Source organism: Condylura cristata, unplaced genomic scaffold (genome assembly GCF_000260355.1).
Source record: "Condylura cristata isolate star-nosed mole 26May11 unplaced genomic scaffold, ConCri1.0 scaffold00018, whole genome shotgun sequence".
Taxonomy (NCBI): Eukaryota; Metazoa; Chordata; class Mammalia; order Eulipotyphla; family Talpidae; genus Condylura; species Condylura cristata.
Window position 1 is genome coordinate 19,759,296 of NW_004567119.1, and position 20,320 is coordinate 19,779,615.

At 43.6% G+C, this 20,320-nt stretch overlaps 1 protein-coding gene across 1 annotated transcript in view; it reads right to left on the reverse strand.

The window, feature by feature from the left end:
• DOCK5 (dedicator of cytokinesis 5) overlaps positions 1-20,320 on the reverse strand; it is a 166,128-nt gene that overhangs the window by 79,216 nt on the left and 66,592 nt on the right. Inside the window, exons 4-10 of the mRNA XM_004685387.2 lie at positions 18,296-18,351; positions 16,549-16,645; positions 6,213-6,361; positions 3,784-3,919; positions 2,614-2,771; positions 1,441-1,522; positions 452-581 (exon numbers count right to left, since the gene is read on the reverse strand). Coding sequence (XP_004685444.1) covers positions 452-581; positions 1,441-1,522; positions 2,614-2,771; positions 3,784-3,919; positions 6,213-6,361; positions 16,549-16,645; positions 18,296-18,351 — 808 coding nt within the window. The remainder of the gene's footprint in view (positions 1-451; positions 582-1,440; positions 1,523-2,613; positions 2,772-3,783; positions 3,920-6,212; positions 6,362-16,548; positions 16,646-18,295; positions 18,352-20,320) is intronic.

The window sequence follows — 20,320 nt, forward strand, 5'->3', positions numbered from 1 at the left end:
GAAGGCCCTAACTCCCCAAGTCCCGGCTTCCACCCCCAGCAACCACCACTCCACGTCTGTCTCTAGGAATTTGACAACTCACAGTACTGTGTCTAAGTGGGACCATCCTGTATCTGACTTTGTGACTGGCTTATTCTACTGAACATACTCTTCAAGGCCCATCCATGCTGTAACATGTCAGAATTTCTTTCCTTTTTTAGGTTGAGTAATATTCCACTGTATGGATATACCACTTTTGTTTATCCAACTTCTGTTAATGTACATCTGGGTTGTTCTGCCTTTTGACTATTGTGAATGATTCTGCTATGCACCTGTATGTAAAAATATCTCAGGGCCCTGTTTTGAATTTTCTGGGTTAGATACCCACAAGTGGAACTGCTGGATCATGGTTTCTATTTAATTTTCAGCACTTGCCACCCTGGCTTTCACTTGTCTGTGGGTCCTTCTGTACCTGCAACCCCAAAGGGCCTTCGGAGTCCACAGGTGTGCTTTTTGCCCTCCTTCAGCTCCATGTGACCCACCCGGACGATCTGGCACACGAGGCTGATGCGGGGCCGGATAAGGTCTGTGCTGCTGAGGTCCTGCAAGGCAGGCAGAGAACAAACAAAGGCCGTCACCCTGTGTGCATCACTTTCCTTTCCACGCTAACAGAACACCATTCAGAGGCTATTTCCTAAGGCTGAAATATCAGGAAAAAAACCCTCTTCCTCAAACCCATCCAAGAACCACCATAGTGTCAGAGAAAAGTAACTTTGCATCCAGAAAAGGACTTTGCATTTTTTAGTTCCTACTTCTGTTATAAAAACATGAGAGAATGCCTAGAGTGTTCCTAGTCTAAAAGAAAGAGTCCCTATGCCTCACCCACAGCCCAGTGCACTTTCTTGCCCTTGATCTCCATATATAGCTGTACTCCTCCTACCTTAGAGAAGTAGAGAATGTGAAGGATAAATCTTTTGAAGTCTTAAAAACAAAAATCCAGCTGGTCCACTTCTGTCCCAGCTATAACCCCACCTGGAATGCTCCTTCCCTTTATCTCACTCCCATCAACTTTAAGTTCTTGCTCAAACAGTGCACACAGAAGGTCTGCCTTGACCCAACCACTTTGAAGAGCAACGATTCCCCCAAAGCATTGTGACTGCTAATATTTTATACAATCATTCATGTACTCAATTATTGTCTATTACTCTCTTTCCATGCGCATGAAAGCACCTTGAAAACAGGATTTTTTCTTTTTTTTTTTTCTGGTGAGTTCACTGACATGTCTGTCTCAAGAGCCTAGACCAGAGCCTGGCATCTCACAGGTGCTCTAAAACAGGTGTTCATGAATGAATGACTCGGGGATGCCAATATTCATTTGCACTTTTTATGTTCTCTACATACTTAACCATGTGCAACTACTAATAGTATAAAGAAAATGGTTAAACACGCGGCAGGACTTACGGTAAAGACTGCTTGAAGGTTATTGAGCTTCTCTATCTCCTTGGGCATTCCATTACTGCCCCAACGAATTAGATAGTTCTCACTGGGCAAGAGAAAAGAAAAATAATGATGAGGGGCTTTCTGGCAAAGGAGCTGCCCTCAACATAGCCTTTAAAAAGTCAAATAAAGGCCCAGAAAACTTGAGTGAAATCATCAGGCAGGTAGACTCCAGCTGTGGGGAAATGTGGGGGCCACAGCCCGGCACCACAAGGCACCCCCCAGCGTGGACCTGAGACTGGGGCTGCACAGACACGCAGGTGTTGTCCGACTCTCTGGGGTCCTTCTTCCAACTCAACTTCTTTATGTAAGTTCACCTTTACCAAATCAGGAATATAATTCTATAACCATCACTGGTGAATCCATCCCGTGGAATCCACATCATCACATGCAAATAAAATTTCAGTTTTAGAAATAAACAATTTGCCAGTAATTACTTGTAACCATTTTCTCAAAAGTCAATCTGTTTTTATAGCTGCTCAGTCATTATGCCACTGTAGGGTTGAACAAAGACATTAGCATTTCCTATGCTCTTTCTAGAAAAAACATTTATAGACTAATTTTTAGAGTAGTTTCAGGTTCACAGAAAGTTGCATGGAAGTACAAATCTTCTATATACCCTCCCCCCCAAAACACAGAATCTCTCCTACTATCAAAATCTTGCACCAGAGTGGTATATTTACAACAACAATGATATGTTAAATTGACATATTATAATCACCCAACATCCATAGTTAACATGAGGGTACGTTCTTGGTGTTTTACATTCTGTTGGTCTGGACAAAAGTTGAATGGCACGTATCCCCCGTGAGAGCACAAAGAGTCATTCCCTGCCTTAAAATCCTCTGCTCTCTCTCCCAGTTCACCTTTGCTCTCCCTCCCTTGCAGTCTTCTGAATCCGCTCCTCCGTTCTGCCTCTGTGTCTGATGAATATTACAGGGGCTCTACGACCCAGAAGATACACAGTTATTAAACTGCTGCGGCAGACACATAGAAAGGTTTAGAAGCCCAAGGAATTTACTTTCCTCTGCCTAGAAATCCTCCCCTTCTCAAATTCAACCAAGATTCCCTCCGGTAGGGGTACGCGAAAGCTGGCTGTGTCACAAGACTGGGGCAGATGACCTCGTAGTCCACTACCTGATGAAGGTGGATTGGTCGGGGTCGTAGAGGGCCATGAACAGCTCCGCGTCTTCACCGATGTTGCAGACGAAGTTCTTGAAGTTCACGTAGAGGCCATACGTGTGGACAGCGCTGAAGATGGACTGGCCCCGCAGGTCCAGGCTCTGCAGCATTGACTGAACACAGAGGACAAGAGAGAAAAGCAACTTGGTTTCAGCAAATGAGAAATAATGGCAAGACATCAGCCTGCAAATGGGAGACAAATATAATTACCACCAACGAGAAGCACAGACTGAGAACATATATGTAAGTGGACAAATGACTGAATGAACAAAATATAATCACTGTTATTTAGACACCAAGACTATCTTGTTCGGGACCTTGAATTCAAGTAAAGCAATAACGCAGTGATAGCTCATGGTTTTAGCAGCTACAAGAAGTTCTCATCTCTTTTGGAGGGAATAATTCATTGCAAAGAAGAAATTCCATTCGAAAGGTTTTACCTTTAAGCATGGTTAACCATTTATTTAGGCACACAATTAAATATTATCACAACTGTGCTAAGGAAAAAAAAATCTAGAACTAAAGAAAACAGACAGAAATCTTTTATTTTATGCATGGAAATAGAGAAGAAGAATACAAACCACAATATCACTATGGTTGTGTCGGGACAGTCATAATATGGGTGAATTTCTATGCTCCCTCTTTCTCTACCTTTCTTACTTTTATTAATGTCCAACTACCAAAGTGAAAATTTTTCAAACATTTTATTTCTAAATTTTACTTATTTTGGAAATTGTAATATATGCCCCCAAATGCAGGCTACACAGTTAAGAAGGTCCCACCAGCCCTGCTCTTCCAAGGGCTTCCATTCACCAGCAATTTCCTGTCCACCACAACAGAGCCAGTCCACGAGTATGCAGATACACGTGTTCCTTTGTGAACCACAAATAATAATGTCTGCACACACTATACTCACCTGCCTCTTTTTCACTGAATATTATCTGTGCAGTCTTTCTATTCAGAGCACAGGTTCCTTATTCTTTTTGTTATTTTGCTTATCACATGAGAGAGTGAATGATTTTCTTAGCAGTACTTCTACCTCAGTTGTCAATAACTCCATTTCTCTCATTAAAAACCAAATAAAAACAACCTCAGTGACCCAAATCTGCTAGTTAGGAAGTATACCTTTTCTTCTTGGATCTTTTCCTCAATCCTTTTTGAGGCTATTTCATGGGCCCTGAAGAGGGCAATGGTGCTGGTTTCATCTGGGTCCAAGATGTTCCCATTGTCATCTCGCACGACCAAATCTAATCCAAGCATTCTAGAAGGAAAGGAGTGATCAGCCAGCCTCACAGGAACAGGAAGAGTACCACGAAATAACCCTAAACAATCATAGTTAGGATGGTGGGTGCTGACAAATCAAGAATAATTCACTTGCCCTTTCTTCTTTCAAGTTCTACCCTTTCCTACACAACAGCTCTAGAAAACTAATGAAAGTGTTAAGCAAAGGCAAATTTGGCACTGATTCTGACAAACTTCCTCTTTTTCCAAGTCTTCTGTTTTTTTTGCCATAGGAACTATGAAAGACCAGTGCACAAATATTTGGGTGCTTGTCCTGATTTCTTTAAAAGCACAGGTGTGGGAGACAGCCCTTGACCGAATACTGTCTTAAAGGAGACCAGTGAGTTGAGTTCTGTTGGTGTTTCACAACCCATCTGAAAGCACAGCTTTACATCAGTAGGACCAGGATTTGAGATGGTTTTAACACTTGTTACACTGGGTAATGGACTTAATTCCTCATCATTTCATGTGGTAATATTCCCTAAGTTGCAAGAATGAAATGAGATATGTGTAAAGCATAGAAAGTACATGCAGCTACAGTGCACAACGCACTCGTTGTTACTTCAGCCACAGGCACAAGAAAACACCAGCTGTGTCCGGTGCATGGCTTACACATGGTGCCGTCCTCACCAAGACTTTGGTGTGCAGAGTGCACACGGAAGAAAAAGTTTTGCTTAGTTCCAAGGAAGTAGGACTGTGCTGGAAATAGCTATGGCTACGAGTGCGCAGCATGCATTCCAGGCACCAGCAATTTGGGAGTGGGGCTGTGCAAACGGCAAGAAAGCTCAGGGATGAGAGTGAAATGTGCCAAGTCTTTGGGAAGAAAACAAATGCCGACTTTCCCTCCTTCTTTTATAGCATCTTGATCATCTGATTTAATCTGGCAGGTTCCCTTTCACGGCAGCCAGACCCGCAGGCCACCCAGACTCCTGAGCGACGTGCCCCAATGGAGGCTCAGACACGGGTTCACTGACGCACTGACGGAACAGCTTAATTCCTTGAGCTGCTTCCAAGGGCTGGAATGTGAAAGCAGGCAGGCATGCTCTGCTATTTGTGGGACATTAACAGTCTGGGCCAGAGATTAGGGTCCTTCAAGGCGATGCCATTCTGTGGCCAGATCCAAAAATACAGAGGCAGCATATGTGTGGGGGGAGCTGCCTCATCCTGCATTAGCCAGCTTTTGAAGGAAGACCCATTGCTACCCTACCCAACTGGCAACACAACACTCGCAGGTAGAGGTCTGTGGTCGGACCAGTGACAGTCTTACCTTATGAGGGATCATCACACCGACTTGTCAAGTTCAAGGTTCAAATTGATTTGCATCTATATACCTTGAAAGTGAGCCACTTACACTCACTTGGTCTGTTTCTTGAACCTTAAAATGGGAATAATGGCTTCCTCAGAGGGATAGAATCCAGCCTTACATGTCAAATGCACACAGAAGATATTTCCTAAATAATATTGAATCTGAATCATCTGTGCTATTTATGCCAGCTATTTCTGAACAGTTTTCTGAGTCTATAACAGTAAAATGACAAAATAATGAGCTGTATTTTAACAATTTGAAGTATATCTAAGAGTTTTGTGAATGGAGAAGTAGGTAATAGGAAGAAAAAAGTTGCATGCAAGTTCAAGTAATACAGAAAATGAAACTAAATGTCAAATGAGTCATCAACAAAAACTAATGAGGAACTAGCCAGTCTTTTAAAAAGTCAGTCAGGAGCCAGGAGTCCCAAGTCACCATACAATTTGATGAACTGACTTATCCTTTTTTTTTTTTTTTAAATGAAAGGCAGTAATATCTGGAACCTACGAATCTGTCTAAGGTAATAAGAAGACTAGTAAAGTGATGAGCCCTTGAAAGGTTAGTGGAAACATTCACCAAGGTAGAAGCATTTCATGATTCTGGCAAATCTGTTTTTTACAGGCTGTCAACAATGGTCCCGTTAGGAGAAAATGGAGAGAGAGAATGAATCTGATAGAGCAAACTAAAGACAGCCCCAGGACTCGGAAATGGCACCAGCTGCTCGGTGCCTTCTGGTCTTAGCGATGAACTCGCAGCTCAGGTCCCTGTTCGTCTGTCATCTCCTTGGAATCAGAGACCCAGTGCAGGCTGGCCCGTGGTGGGCACCGCCAACTTTTTTTTCCAACCATATAAAATATGTTCCAAAAAGAGAGCTGTAAACATGATGTCTGGCAACTCCAAAGCCACAAGTGAGCCTGCCCCCGAATAAAGGCACACATGTCTTTCCGAGTTCTCATCCCTGGTTTACCTGTTCCCATGATCGATCTTGGCTGTGACCTTCTTCTTGAGCTCTGCCAGCTCGTCCTTGGGGAGTGTTCCAGACAGGATCTGAGAGCGCCACTCGATCAGGCTGTACGTCATCTGCTGTAGCTGGCGGAAGAGTGTGACCTTGTTGTTCTAAGGTGGGAAAATGAGGTGGAAGAAAAAAAAAGTCTGATGGAGGATGGCAACATCTGTAGAATCTGGATTCTGTGTAAGGTATTATTCATCCAATTAATCTTGTCATATAGTAAGCTGTGCATTTCAAGGGAATTTTTAAAAAATATTAATAAAGATGGCTTCCCCATGAGCCATTCCTACTCCTTCCTCAGTGTCAGAAGTGGATAAGCAGGGATGGGTAATTGGACTCCATAAGTAGGTCAAGCCATTCATGCACCCTAAAATTCTACCCCTGTCTCTCCTCTGTTGAAAATCCTCCAGTAATTTCCACTAACCTCTCGCTACAGGAACTCACCATTGAAGTCTCTTCCTATTCTGACTCTTATACACATTCTTACCTGTAGAGATTCACTACACCAAAAATCTTACACTTCTTCCATGCCAACCTATGTGGATTTCTCCTGAGCACTTCAAATGCTCTGATGGGTTATTCCTTCTATAGGGAACCACTTTCTCCTCTTCCTCCAAATTCTCATTTCTCCTCACATGTCTCACACAAGCAGCTACTAATTCTGACTTCTTCAGTTTCAATTTAGAAGTCTCTTCCTCAAAACCATAACTCTGAATTAATTGGCTGTCCATCCCCAATCCTCACAGATTGAAAATGATTCCTGTCCTAGAACCTGGACATCTCAGCCTGTTTTACTCCATGATGAGAGTAAAGAGTTAGAGGACAATGAGGAACAATGAGTTTGTTTGTTTTCGTATCTCTAGAAGTTGGTATTAAGTAAATATTCTATAAAGTGTATGACAGGAATGAAATGTACTGCTATCATTTGCAGAGAAAAGAACTGCTGTTTCAGAGGTAAGGAAGAAGGGAAAATAAACATTTAAATTTTATTTTGAAATCTGTTTCCCCAAAAATGTGATAGACCATCCAGAAAATTGTTACTCCTAGAAAGATGAAATTATTATTTTGGGTTCCAGTAAGAATGTCCTATAACTGAACCACATTAACCAATGACCAACTAATTATTTGTACCTTCGTCATTTTAAGAGGCTAATACTGTGTCTGTGTCCTACAGTCTTGGTTTTATCTAAACAATTGATTCAGTCCAGTATGTATTTCAAAAGTCAATGAGCATCTACTATGTACTTGAAATAATGATCCTGCCGCATTGTAGAGGAGACAAAAGAGTAACAAGAAAGTAAACACTTATACTATAAGATAATTTCAAGTTAAGAAAGAGTACAAAAAAAAGAGGGGAAATAAACGTGGCAGTTTGATAGGTGTGTAGAGGCGAAGGGGCACTGAAGGTAGTGATTAGGAGAAATTACTTTGGCAATCACTTCTGAAGTATATTTTTTGAAATAAATCCATTATCATCCTACCTACTTATGGCCTTAAGATACTACTTGCTTTTTACTGATAGGAGAGATGTCACGGTATACTTATATAATCTTATGTTTCTGCAGCTATAGGAGACTATTATCTACTATACACACACACACAAACACAAACTTGTTGATGTCTAAGCAGCTTGTTCCTCTTCATTGATGCTCCCCATCCCAAGGACAGAGTCCTGGACAAGGCATCAAATAGATCCTGGGCAGAAATTCCCAAGATACTCCTGAACAAAGAGTAAGTGTTAAGGAACTGTTAGCCCAGAAGCAGGGGCAGTGGGAGGTGTCAATGAGTGTAGCAGAATGTGATAGCACCTTAATGGAAGCTGGAAGTTCTCTGAGTGTACAGAGCAAAGGAAAGAACCCAATTATCTGTGATTGCAATATGTTCCATTAACACTTTATCCCAAAACAATGAATGTGTAGCCTGCTTAAAAATTTCAAACTATCTATATTTAATGCGGTCAGTATTTTCTAAATTGCCTCTTTCTCATCAGCCAATCTTTAGAAAAGCAGAAAATCAGATCTTTAAATGATTTCTAATAAGGAATGATAAAAAACCCTGTGTTTTTTATTCATTTAATTTTAAATAAAATATTTCCAATTCACTGTCTTTCAAAGTGGAAAAAGGGCTGAGAAATTAGCCCATAAAATTTTATCTTCCAAAGTAGCTAGACAGAAAAGAGGCTCTTTCCTTTTCTTGTAACTTACCACTCCTGGTTAGATTTTTTATATATATTTTCCAAGTTTAATGAAGGTATTCTCATAATACGGTTTTAAAAAGTCGGGGGGGGGGGTTAAGGGCTCAAGATTCTCTATGAGAGGCAGTGCTTTGTTTGGGGGACATGTTCACAAGTTCTCAGGCTCAATTTTATTAGACACCATCTAAGGCAATTTAATTATTGCCTGTCCATATCAGCCTTGTGTGCCAATTTCTCCCACCAAAGAAGGATGAAGACAGTCATTCTTCTCTGATTCAGTGTGCCAAATTAATTCTGAAGAGACAAGCTGGAACACACCAGAGGAAGCAATTTCCCCACTTACTTTAAAGAAATGGATTTTGCTGCCACATTCCTAAGATCGTATAAGCAGAATTTCAGCATCGCTGGCCTCTGACACTAAGGAATCCTGGGGAAGCTCTGGCTTCATGCACTGCCCCTAACACCATGAGCCTCATAGTCGCCATCTTTTCTCCTCTCACAGGCCTCTGCCAGGCTCTTCCCTAGCCCAACCACCCAGGCCTGTCTTGGCATACTCCTCCCTGCTAATCGAGACATCAGGAGCCTCCGTTTTTCCTGCAGCTAGCCATTGCTGATAATAGGGCAAGGAATTTATTGAATAATTTCTTTGATCTGCCCCACAAACGTCAGGATGGTACCAGGACACTGGAATGATTCAAAACTAATGTCGACAGTTCAGACTTCAACCAACACTCTGATTTCCACTTGAGGAACAGCTACACAAGGCAAAGAAACAGAAATCCTTTTTCTACCAGAGAATAAGTATGTTCCTGCATTTGCTTTAAATGTCTTCCTTTTAGAGATTGCTGAAGTCTCACTTTTAACATTTCTGCTCCATATCTATGTATTTATTTATTTATACCTGGAAATTTAAACAAAGTCACAAGAAGGAGCTTTTGCCTTTAACACTCTGGAATATTTCTGTATTCTAGCCATTTGGCATTTCAAAATCCTGGGGCTTATTTAGACGACCTCACTGGATATCAGAAAACCTGGGTTCTATTCTGCATGTTCCCCCAAAATGCAGACCACAGTTAACAAACTTTTCTTTTGTCTCTACCAGTTCCTCTGAAAAATAACTAACATTTGCTCTGTACACTAACCTTTTCTCCACAGTGCAAATTTCGTGATTTAGAAGCAAGAGCCCTGGAATGAAATGTGGGGATTTGATCTCTTTCTCTAATTGTATCATTAAGTTGCTACTTGGCTTTGGACAAATTATTCCCTCCAGGATATGACCATCTGTAAAATAACTGTCCACTTGCAAAGATGAGTGTCGTCTTCGAGTCTGTGACTGAGACATTAAGCTCAATTACTCCTCCAAGCAGCTTCCTGATTAACTATATCTGACTTGAATCACCCGCACACTGAGGTACCCACACACTCAGGCGACTGGAATGAATCACATGTCTTTTCTGACCGTCTGTAACTCCTGGGTCCACACAGATGCCTTGCTGCGTGTCCTCAAGCTGCACTGACCCCCCAGCTCCAGGAAGGAGGGAAGCCTCTGTCCTGCCATGCATACAGCCTGTCCTGGTGCCTTTCCTCTGTCAGGAAAAGGTCTTGCCTGACTAACAAAGACTTTACAGCATTTTTGCCCTTGGAAGTAGTGTAAGAAAGCCCGAAAGCCAGGCAGCAAAGTCAGAGAAACTGAAACACACACACAGCACCCCCCGCCCCTCCTCCCGCCCCACTCACTGCCAAGTCTCCTCATTACGCTTCTCATGAGAGCCAAGCTGCAAAGGGCTTGCAGCTCACAGATAAAATGTCCAAAAACAAAAGGAAGTTTTCTATGGGAATTTTCTGTCCTTGGTAAAAAGCAATCAGTCGATGGTTTCAAACTAGGAGATCAGCTTAATTACACTTCAGAGCATGTGATCCTGCCGCCGGTAATAGCCCCCAGTTCAAAAAGATTAGACCTGAGTGGCTTTAATCTGCCTGGATATGCAGGGCCTGGAAAAAGGGGTGATTGATGTGCTGGGCAAGTTCCCTGCCCCCACCTGAGCTCCAGGCACTGTTTCTGCTGGAGAGCTTCATGCTACTATGGACAACCAGTGCACAGTTCTAGCTTGCCGGCAAATTGTAATTGAGAGGATGTCTGTTCTTTCTATGAACTATATTTTAGCAATGAAATTCACTCGATTAAACAATGTATATTAACCATCTGCTATCACCATGTTCTTGGATCTGTTGGCCTTAAGGAGATAGGATTACAATATTTCCCAAATGTATATGGACAAATTAGCTTTGTTCAAAACTCACCAATAGTTACAGCACCCAGCTAAAGCTCAGGTTGTAATGGTACAGAGTATCCTTGTACCAACCAAACATCTCAGCATTTTCTAGGATAGTCTCTCTTTCAAAAATTCTTTTTTTCTTTTAAGATTTATTTTATTTATGCATACTGAACTGAGGTACAGGCCAGAGGTGCAGGGGTAGTAAGAGGATTCACCAGAGACAGACTAGGGGGCAGAACAGCCAGATCAACTAAGTAGACTGCTGGGGGGAGCAGCAGCAGTCAGCAGAGGTCTGCTGTGCCACGTGGGTCACCTCCGGGGCAGGGGTCAGACTCATGCTGAAGTGGCTGTAGCTTCTTAGTGCTGTGCTTTAACCAGCTGCACCACCAGGGAGGGCCCTTTTTCAAAAATTCTTATCCCACTGCCTTAAAAGATACACGCAAACTTGTCAATTTTTTTTTAAAGATTTATTTATTTATCCAGAACTGGGGTACAGGCCAGAGATGCGGAGGGTTAGAGGATTCACCAGGAACAGAGTGGGGAGCAGAACAGGCAGATCGACAAAGTACACTGCTGAGGGGAGCAGCGGGCGGGTCAGGAGAGGTCTGCCACGCCATGTGGATCTCCTCCCGGGTAGGCGGGGATTGAACTCTTGCAGAGGTGGCTTGAGCTTCTTAGTGCAGTGCTTTAACCCGCTGAGCCACCAGGGAGGGCCCCAACAAACTTGTCAATTTTTAAGTTGAGTAATTTGACATTATGACATGGGATGTAGATTTGTGTGCATTTTCTGGGTTGCTACTGAAAAGGTAAACTTAAGTCCTCTCTCCACCCATCTGTATCTAAATCAATGTGTCCGTACCTGCCCTTCCAGTTGGGGGAACTCACGTGGAGCAGAGAGGTATGGGGCCAGGAAGAAAAGAAGGCCAAAGCTCAGTTCACTGGATCTACTTACTGAGAGAAAGGCCCTACCTGGTGGCGCGGCGGGTTAAAGCACAGCTCTAAGAAGCCTAACCCACTTCCGAATGAGTTCGATTCCCGCCTGCCCCGGAGGTGACCACATGGCGCGGCAGACCTCTCCTGACCTGCCCGCTGCTCCCCTCAGCAGTGTACTTTGTCGATCTGCCTGTTCTGCTCCCCACTCTGTCCTTGGTGAATCCTCTCACCCTCCGCATCTCTGGCCTGTACCCCAGTTCTGTATGAATAAATCTAAAAAAAAAAAAAAAGTTAAAAAAAAAAAACTGAAAGACCCTGAGACAGCAAGAATAACGGAGAGCACTTACAGACCATCAGCCTGGAGCAATGATGTCCTTACAGGGAGAGAAGGGAGTCTACTCCACGCTGGAGGACAAGCCCTTGTGTAGGCGCCAAGACACCTTTAAATGACCTCAGCAAAATTCCACACTGCAGCCTCATTCCCCCCTTTAACACTTTCATCATCAATCAGCTTTTTCATGAAGTAATACTGGAAGGGGATGGTCAGGGCTGTCATTGGCAACAGTGTGCCACCAGGCACTGTCCGGTTATCATACTGCATTGTTACAGCAAATATTCCAACATATAAGTATTGTTACTTAAGATGAAGAAAATAAGACAAAGGACTCCATCTCAAGCTGAGCTATAGGATCAGCTAGTAGGATATCTCAAGCTAAAACCCTTGTCTTGGGAATCTCAGATCTTTCTGTTCTGGTCTGTGTGCAGTAACTATTATTGGGTTTGTTATTTTTTGTGAATATAAACATACATACCAAGGGAGGGAGCCAGCATTCAATGCACTGGCTGCTTGCCTGATCTGGACATCCTCGGTTTGCTCCTCTGCAAACTTCATTCACAAAATTGCCTCCTTTCCCAATCAGTCACTGAAAACACATTTAAGTACACAGGTTCCAGCTGAAGAACAGCAGTGAGGGTGACCCATGTCTTCTAGACTTAAACCCAAATGAAGGAGCCACTGTCTATGGTGAGAAACAGTCTGCTACTGAGAGCTCAAGGTCACTCCGCCTAAGATGATAACACAGAACAAAGGCAGTGGCTGTGGAGAAGGGGGGACATGAAAGGAGCCTCAGAGTCTTGAGTTGGGCCAGTGGGATACAAGTACAGGCTGGGCGGAGGGAGGGGGAGCAGAGTGGCAACTGTTTCCAGTGGCCACAAAGGCATCAAGAATCTCTTGCTCACATGCACAGAGTCCTTGAGGGTCACTCTGCACGATGAATAATCCAGAGCCGCCTTTCATGACTTAGTCTTATAACTCTCGGGAGTAAACAGGCAGACTTTTTACCACTGAGACAGACAACATTTAGCAGATGCATGGAGACTGGAAGTGACTTGCTCAAGTCTATAGAACCAGGTGGACAGGGTTTGCAGCAAGAGACCAAGCTTTCCAGAAGCATAAGGTCAATATCTACCAGGATAGGTAACTAAATGGAAAAAATATATATATTAATAAAAAAGAAAGAAGGAATGAGGGAAAGTTGTGGACTATATGTTCAGTGGAATACTATTTACCCATAAAAAAGATCAAATAGTGGCTAAGGGGACTAAATGAATGAATCTTGAAGTAGTTATGCTGGTGAAATAAGTCAGAAAGTGAATGACAGATGCCGGATGATTTTGTTCATTAGCAGAATATAATATTTGGTTATTTATCACTTAACAAGGAAAATAAGCTAGCAAAGTACAACAAAAATAAATATTAGACCCTGTGAAAAATATACTGGTTACCAGAGGGGATGCAGTCAGTGGAGAGAAAGGATGGGAAGGGAAGGTGTGAGTTAAGTATGTGCATAGAGGTATGACGTTGTACTCCTCAAAATTACATAGTTATGTAAATGATTGGCAATTCAATTCAATTTGAAGCCAAAAAAGAAGAAGGAACATGGCAAGGGGTTGGGGTGGGGGGGACCTCATTTATTCTTTCTACTTTGAACAAGTGTTCCTCTTCCACTTAAAACCTATTTATCATTATTTCCTGAGGTTACAAAGTGACTGCTAAAACAAACAGTAGCTATTCAAATATCTTTCCTTTCCGGAAAAACTGTTTCCAGAGCTAGGTTTAATCCATCAGTGGATTGCATTTTCCCCTCACATAAAACCCTTGATCTGTTATGTAAATTTCTCAGGAACTTAGGCTGAAAGGAATAGAATTAGGTAATGTATTCTAGGGAAATGTGGAGATTCTGAGGCACCAGAGCTATCTTCAGGACATCAACTAGAATGCCTGGGCTCTTAATCTTTGGGAATAAAGGCATGAGAGGAATAATTCAAGTGCTGATATACATTTGTAAAAGCTGTATTTACCCTTATGTAGACTGAAGCAATTTACCCACAGAATCATAAAACAAAAGTGGGGGGGGGGGCGGGTGCCTACAGGTTGACGCAAGGGGTTAAAGCTCAGCACTGTGAAGAAATCACAGCCACTGCAGTGTATACCAGGCCAGGGAGGTGACTCACATGGTGCACCAGACCTCTCCTGTCTCACCTGCTGCTCCCCTCAGCAGTATACTTTGTCCTGCCTATTCTGCTCCCCATTCTGCCTCTGGTGAACCCTCTCACCCACTGCACATTTGGCCTGTACCCCAGTTCTTGTTGCACAAATAAAATAAATGTTTGTTTTTTTTTTTTAAAGTGTGTGTGTGGGAGAGCTGGAAACTATAAATTTGGATTCTTTTTGCTTTCTTTGCCCAGGGAGGCATAACATTGGAAATAATTTCAGACACATTTTTGAAAAAGAAGTTCAGAAGTTCTACTTCAAGTGAACTGTCAATGTTTTAGCAAAGGACAGGAATAAAACAGAGAGTCAAAATGAGTAACAAACCCATTTTAATTGAATTTCTTATGAGTGAGCATGTATCAAACAGACGGTTTAGTCCTGTCAACTGAGTAAGATTTGCAGAATGTCTTTTAATCAACCAATAGTACCTGTGGGCATTTTAAAATAAATGCCAGAATTAGATGGGAAGCATGTTGCTCTCTGAGTGAGCACGGATATTTTCTCACTTAGAATCCAATTCTGCTATTAAACAGTGAAATTGACAGGAAATTCCCAGCCCACATTTATCACTAACTACTAAGGAATTCTGAAAATCCAAGTATATGAATCATATCTCATCCTTCCCAGCTCACCTATTTCTCATTTCTATTAGAGAGTAAGGTTGGCACAATTACCTGTGGATGTGTATGGACAGAATTAACGAACTGTGTTTTAACAAGAAGAAATGTTTCCCTCATTCATGCTCAACTCCTACAAAAATTTCATTTCCCAGTACTTATTATCTCAACTATTCCACCACTCACCAGTTTCCAGAAAGAACACGATAAGGAGCTAAACCATGCAAATGCAATTTCTCATCCATCAAAACTTGTTACATCCACCACTAACGGATCAATTGTCCAGAACCAAAGAGTGCTTTCAATATAAGATGATCGATGTGGGCCAAAAGGCTTCAAAGAATATCTCTATCCTCCCAAGCTTGTGACTTAAGAACTTACAGGTTAGCTCTCTTCCCAATTAAACATTAATCAAAAGAGGACTTGCATTACATGGCAGGATGCCCCGTGGACCAGATGATGGATTCAGCAGAAGTGTTCCTGGAGTCCAGAAGGAAAACGTTAGGGGTGTTTGTTTTTAGCAGACACATTATCAAGGAGAAAGAATTTAAACCAGGCTTTGAAAGATGGGAAGGCAGGGAGAAAACATGTGCTCTTCCACCCCAGGGGGTGATATTTCTACTGTTGTGATCCATTATGGGAAATGGATCACAACCCTGGATAAAAATGAAATATCTTAACGTTAAATTATAAAAGTTGTGCTAGAAAAAGCTACTGCTTTTTAAAACCACAGAGAAAAACAAAGACAATCAACACATAACTGAACAGAAACTAGATAACAAAATCACAGGAGAAAGATAACAGTTTCCAGCCAGAAACTACAACTACATGAACTAGCTCACATGGACTAAGAGCACACACGTTCGTCTTAGGGAATCCTTAGATTCTGCCGTGGGACCTGGGAGGTGCTTCCTGAACGATGCCTCTGGGATGTCTATCCTCCAGGTCTCCGGGAGACGGTGAGAAGCAGTGTTTGTGCATTATAATGTCAAGGAAGGAGCTTCTTAGAGGAGTGTCAGGTCTAAGTCTTGGGGCAGTCTGTGCCTCTGGCAAGATAGTGAGCCAGGCAGCCTAACATTAAAAGCTGAAGCCTACCTGTCTGGATGGCAAACTACACACCACTTGTGCGTGGTCCATCATGGAGAGAACGTGCTGTTTCCCAGGCAATGGTCCAAGGAACTGGCTACCTTATTCCCTTTCTCAGGTCAAGTCAATGTTTTTAAGAAAAGAGTACCACGTTGGCTGGGGAAAGAAGTTGGTCTTGGGGCTCTCAAACATGACTCAGATGCTGTCGTCTGTGTGGTGTGCTGTGGGCCTCCCCCCCCCCCCCCCCCCCCCCCCCACACACACAGGAGTCGCACGTGGCTGGCTGGGCGCTGAGACTCTGGCCTGTTCCTACTCACTGGGAACATGCAGAGGTGAAGAGCATCTCCCGCAGGTTCCTCCTTGATCAACTGTTGCAAACAACTGTACTGCCTGGGAGGAGTGTCAACCAGCCTGTCAGCTCAGCAAAGATGGGTGGAGCGATTACATCCACTTCCTCTGACACCACCTATCGCCAGTGACTGCTCTTGGGTAATGGGAACCGGCTGGTTGTCAGTCATTGTGGGGTCCCGGTGTCATGTACCCCACTCCACACCGAGAGTGATAAGGGGCCTTCAGCAGAACAGTCTGGAGGCGCAGGAACCATGCCACCAGCTCCTGGCCTGGGGAAACTTACCACATAGAGCTTGCGCCAGATGGCAGCCCATTCTCGCAGCGTGGACGTGAGCTCCTGCACCAGCGGCAGCTCCCCGGGAATCACGGTCTCGTGCTGCCTGGAGAGAAGCAGACAGAGGCTCCCTTTACTCAGGCTGGATCCTTTCCTCATGGAGGCTCTTCCCCAAGCTCCAAGATGGGAATGGGGTCAGCTGGTTGGGAACAAGTAAAGCTTGTCCACTGGAGGCACTCTGTGTAGGAGGCTTCATTACATGGAAGTAAAGGAAAGGAAAGGAACTCAAAGCCACGGATCTCAGAATGAACCCACTTTCCGCTACGGAGCCAGCTGTGGCTCAGCCTCCATCTCCCTGTTTCTGGAAGGGAGTCAGGCAGGCTTCAGTGACTTCAGGGAGGAAGGTGATTCTGTATGTTAGCTGGTTCTGCTCAGCAGCTAACAGTAGGGAATTTGGGTGAAGAGGTGAGAATGCCACAAGGGTCCCAAGGCTTTGATCACATCCAGGATCTGTGCATGAGGATGGAGGGGGTGCCCTCTTCTAGAATGTTACCCAGTTTTCTTTTCATCTGTTACTTCACAAAGCAGAAAATGTTTATATAACCAAGTCTTTACTTACTCTTGGGAGATTTATAGCAAGGCAGGTTTGACATTTATTTATATAAATCCTCTCTGGTATTTTTATGATTAGCAAAAGAAAAAAAGAAGAAAGTAAAAGCATGCAAATGAATGGGGATTCGTGGTTAAGGCTGCTAGACTCAACCAATGAAAACAGAAGAGGCCCAGTTCAATTTGAATTTCAGGTAGATAAAATTATTTTAAAATATGTCTTGTAAAATATCCAGGACATACTTTAAAAATTACTGGTTGGTCTTTGAATGTCGAACTTCACTGGGCAGCCTGCATTGCACGTGGCAACCCTAATTCATAGGAAAATGTCACCAATATGTTGGTCACACTGGAGACTGCAACAATGACCAACTGGGAAGAAGATTCTCCAGGAACCAGACACCTGGTTCTCAGTCCTGGTTCTGCTCTCCACGACTTGTGTGAGTTTGGGCATGTTTCTACCTCTTGGCTATTCAATGAAGAGCTTAGGAGTGAGCACGTTCTGTGGGCTCTGAGTCTGAGTGACCCCGTGACCAGTCTGTTCTCTATCAGCACCAGGACTGCAGCCCTGCTCCTGGCTCTTTCTCTTTCTCTCACCCTCTTGATGCTCGCCAACTCAGAGGCCTTTCTCTCCCAAGGCAGGCTGAGTGCCTCGCCCTTGATAGCTGGCAAAGAAGCAGCGCTTGCCAGGGTGAAGAGTGAGATCAAGAAGAAGTAAGCATATCCCAAACTGAGTGGAGTGTGTTGGCAGAACATGTTCACATTTCATAGCAAGTTCATGACCCATCTAGGGCTCTGAGAGTACTGAGGTTGATGTCCTCGCCCAAGGTTCTGAGTTGGTACGTAAAGGTTTGCCCCCAAACTGGGCACACTTGGATCTAATCCTGAAACTAGTGCACATGTCTGCACACGGAGGTCAGAAGGGGAAGGAGGAGGGGCAGAATTCATCGTCGCCTCTGTCATTGCTACTCTGGGAAGGAGGGCCAGGAGCAATAGCAAACAGAGAAACGTGAATGAACAATTTTTATTCATTTCCAATAAGAAGCGGCACTGATGAGGTACGTGAACTAGTCCTCTAATAAGGTGTTCTCCAATGACAATTTTACAACTTTACCATTTTTTAGGAGGCCTCTAGATTAGAACTCACCCTCGATCTTCCACAGTTGCCTCTTTCACATGGATATATGTTTCAGGGAAGATACCCTACAGAGAGAAGAACTTTGATTACACAGCCATAAAAATCTTAGTCCGAAATAAACAGCACAACAGGAGCGAGAAGGGACAGAAGAAAGCACACCTGGACCACTGCTCACCTGTGGCGCTGGGCCTGTGGGAGGACAGCTACCTTCTCTGGCACGAAATAAAACTCTGGCTAAGCCCCCGAGAAGGTAGCGATTAAGCTGTGGGTGCAGAGAGTATAGGACAGATGTGTCGTAAGAGAACAGGCAAGTGTGCCCAGGTCAGTCAGAGGCAGCGAGGAGTCAGCTCTGCGGAGCCTCTGTGCCTCAGGTGCTTCCCTTAAAGGGTTCCAAAGGATTCCTAGATACAGAGCTATGTGCTTAGTGGCCTGTAAAACGACAATGATTTCCTAAAGTAAGTCCTTCTCTGCACTTTCACATAAACCAAATGTGCCCGAATCCATTAGGACTAGTTAACTGGTTATTTTTAGTACATCCCAGTCTCAAGCTGCTCTCCATTCTAAATCCCTATGAGGCCCTACAGCAGTATTGTGACAGGGTCCATGGGAAATTGAAGCGCAGAGAGGCTTCAGAGAAGGCCAAATGCAAATGTCCCTGTTGTTTACCTGTACCATGGGCTTGTACAGAAAAAGAAAGCTGCCATCTGGAAAGGGCACTTTGTTTTAAAGACCTGATGTGCCAGACAGAAGAGGGGACCGAGTGGCCTATATAGTGGGCACCACTGATTGGCTCCATGGCTCCTAGCTCTGAGCCTGTAAAAGTTGGGGTGGCCCTGTGGACATTCTGTGTTGGGGTTGCTGATTACAACAGTGGAAGAGGGGCACCCCAATGCTGAGGACTGGGTCAAAGATGTAGTGCATCCAGGGCCTGTGAGCCACTGAGAGACAGAAAACTAGTAAGCGTCAACTATGTATTACATTTATCTGTGCAACACTCTCCTTTCTCCCTTTTAATCTTTAGCCAGTAAAACAGGAAACAACAAGAAAATCTGAGACTGAGCTGCTCCTGGCATTGGTGATGATGGGTGGATCCTGACACTGCCTGAGTCAGAAGCAAAATGGCCAACCTTCCCCTCCAGGCAGGAAGAACCAAAAAAAGTACAGACATCCCCCTTTGCCTTGAGAAAGGGGAGGCGTGGGGCGTGAGTGAGAAGCACTATCCCAATCCTGTTATTGATAAGGCCCAGAACACATGCTGAGGCAAGGCAACACTGACCTCATTCATCAGAGTCGGGGCTCTGATCAATTCTGGAAAACTGATCAAACAGTTCAAAACAAAAATTCAGCATATTGTAATTCCTTAGGGACATGATTTCTGGAGCACTGAATGGCTACGGGTACTTTTCTGTGCTGAGCTGAGATAAATGTTCTGTTGGCTACTAGCCTTGTGGAGAAGCAGACTTGGGTGTCCAGAGCTCACCTTGAGGAATGATGCAAAGGAAGTAACGCAGGCGTAAAAGGCAGATGCCGCTGGGTTTCACTTGTGTGAGGTAACGAGAGTAGTCAAATTCATAGACACAAGAAGTAGAATGGTGGGTGCCAGGGGTGAGGATGGGGGGGGGCGAGGGATGCTAGTTAGAGGGTGGCTAACAGGCAGAGCTAGAGTTTGGGATAATGAAACAGTTTTGGGGGGGTGGATGGCAGTAATGTATGCGCTTCAGTGTAAATATACTTAATGTCACTGAACTGTACATTTAAAACTGGGTAAAAGTAACTTTATGTCATACATATTCTACAACACATATTCTACAATGTCCATAATACATTAAAAATAACAGAGTGTTGGGTAGCACTAATAAGATATCAATGTAACTCTGCTAGTCCCAAGGAATGTCCCTGCAGAAAATTTTTTCAAATCAAGATGGTAAAGGACCAATTAAAATTACATTCATCAAATAACAAAAATAATGAACAACCATATACCAGAGACATTCTGTGGGGGTGGAGTGGGGAATGGGATCAAAAACGGGGGGG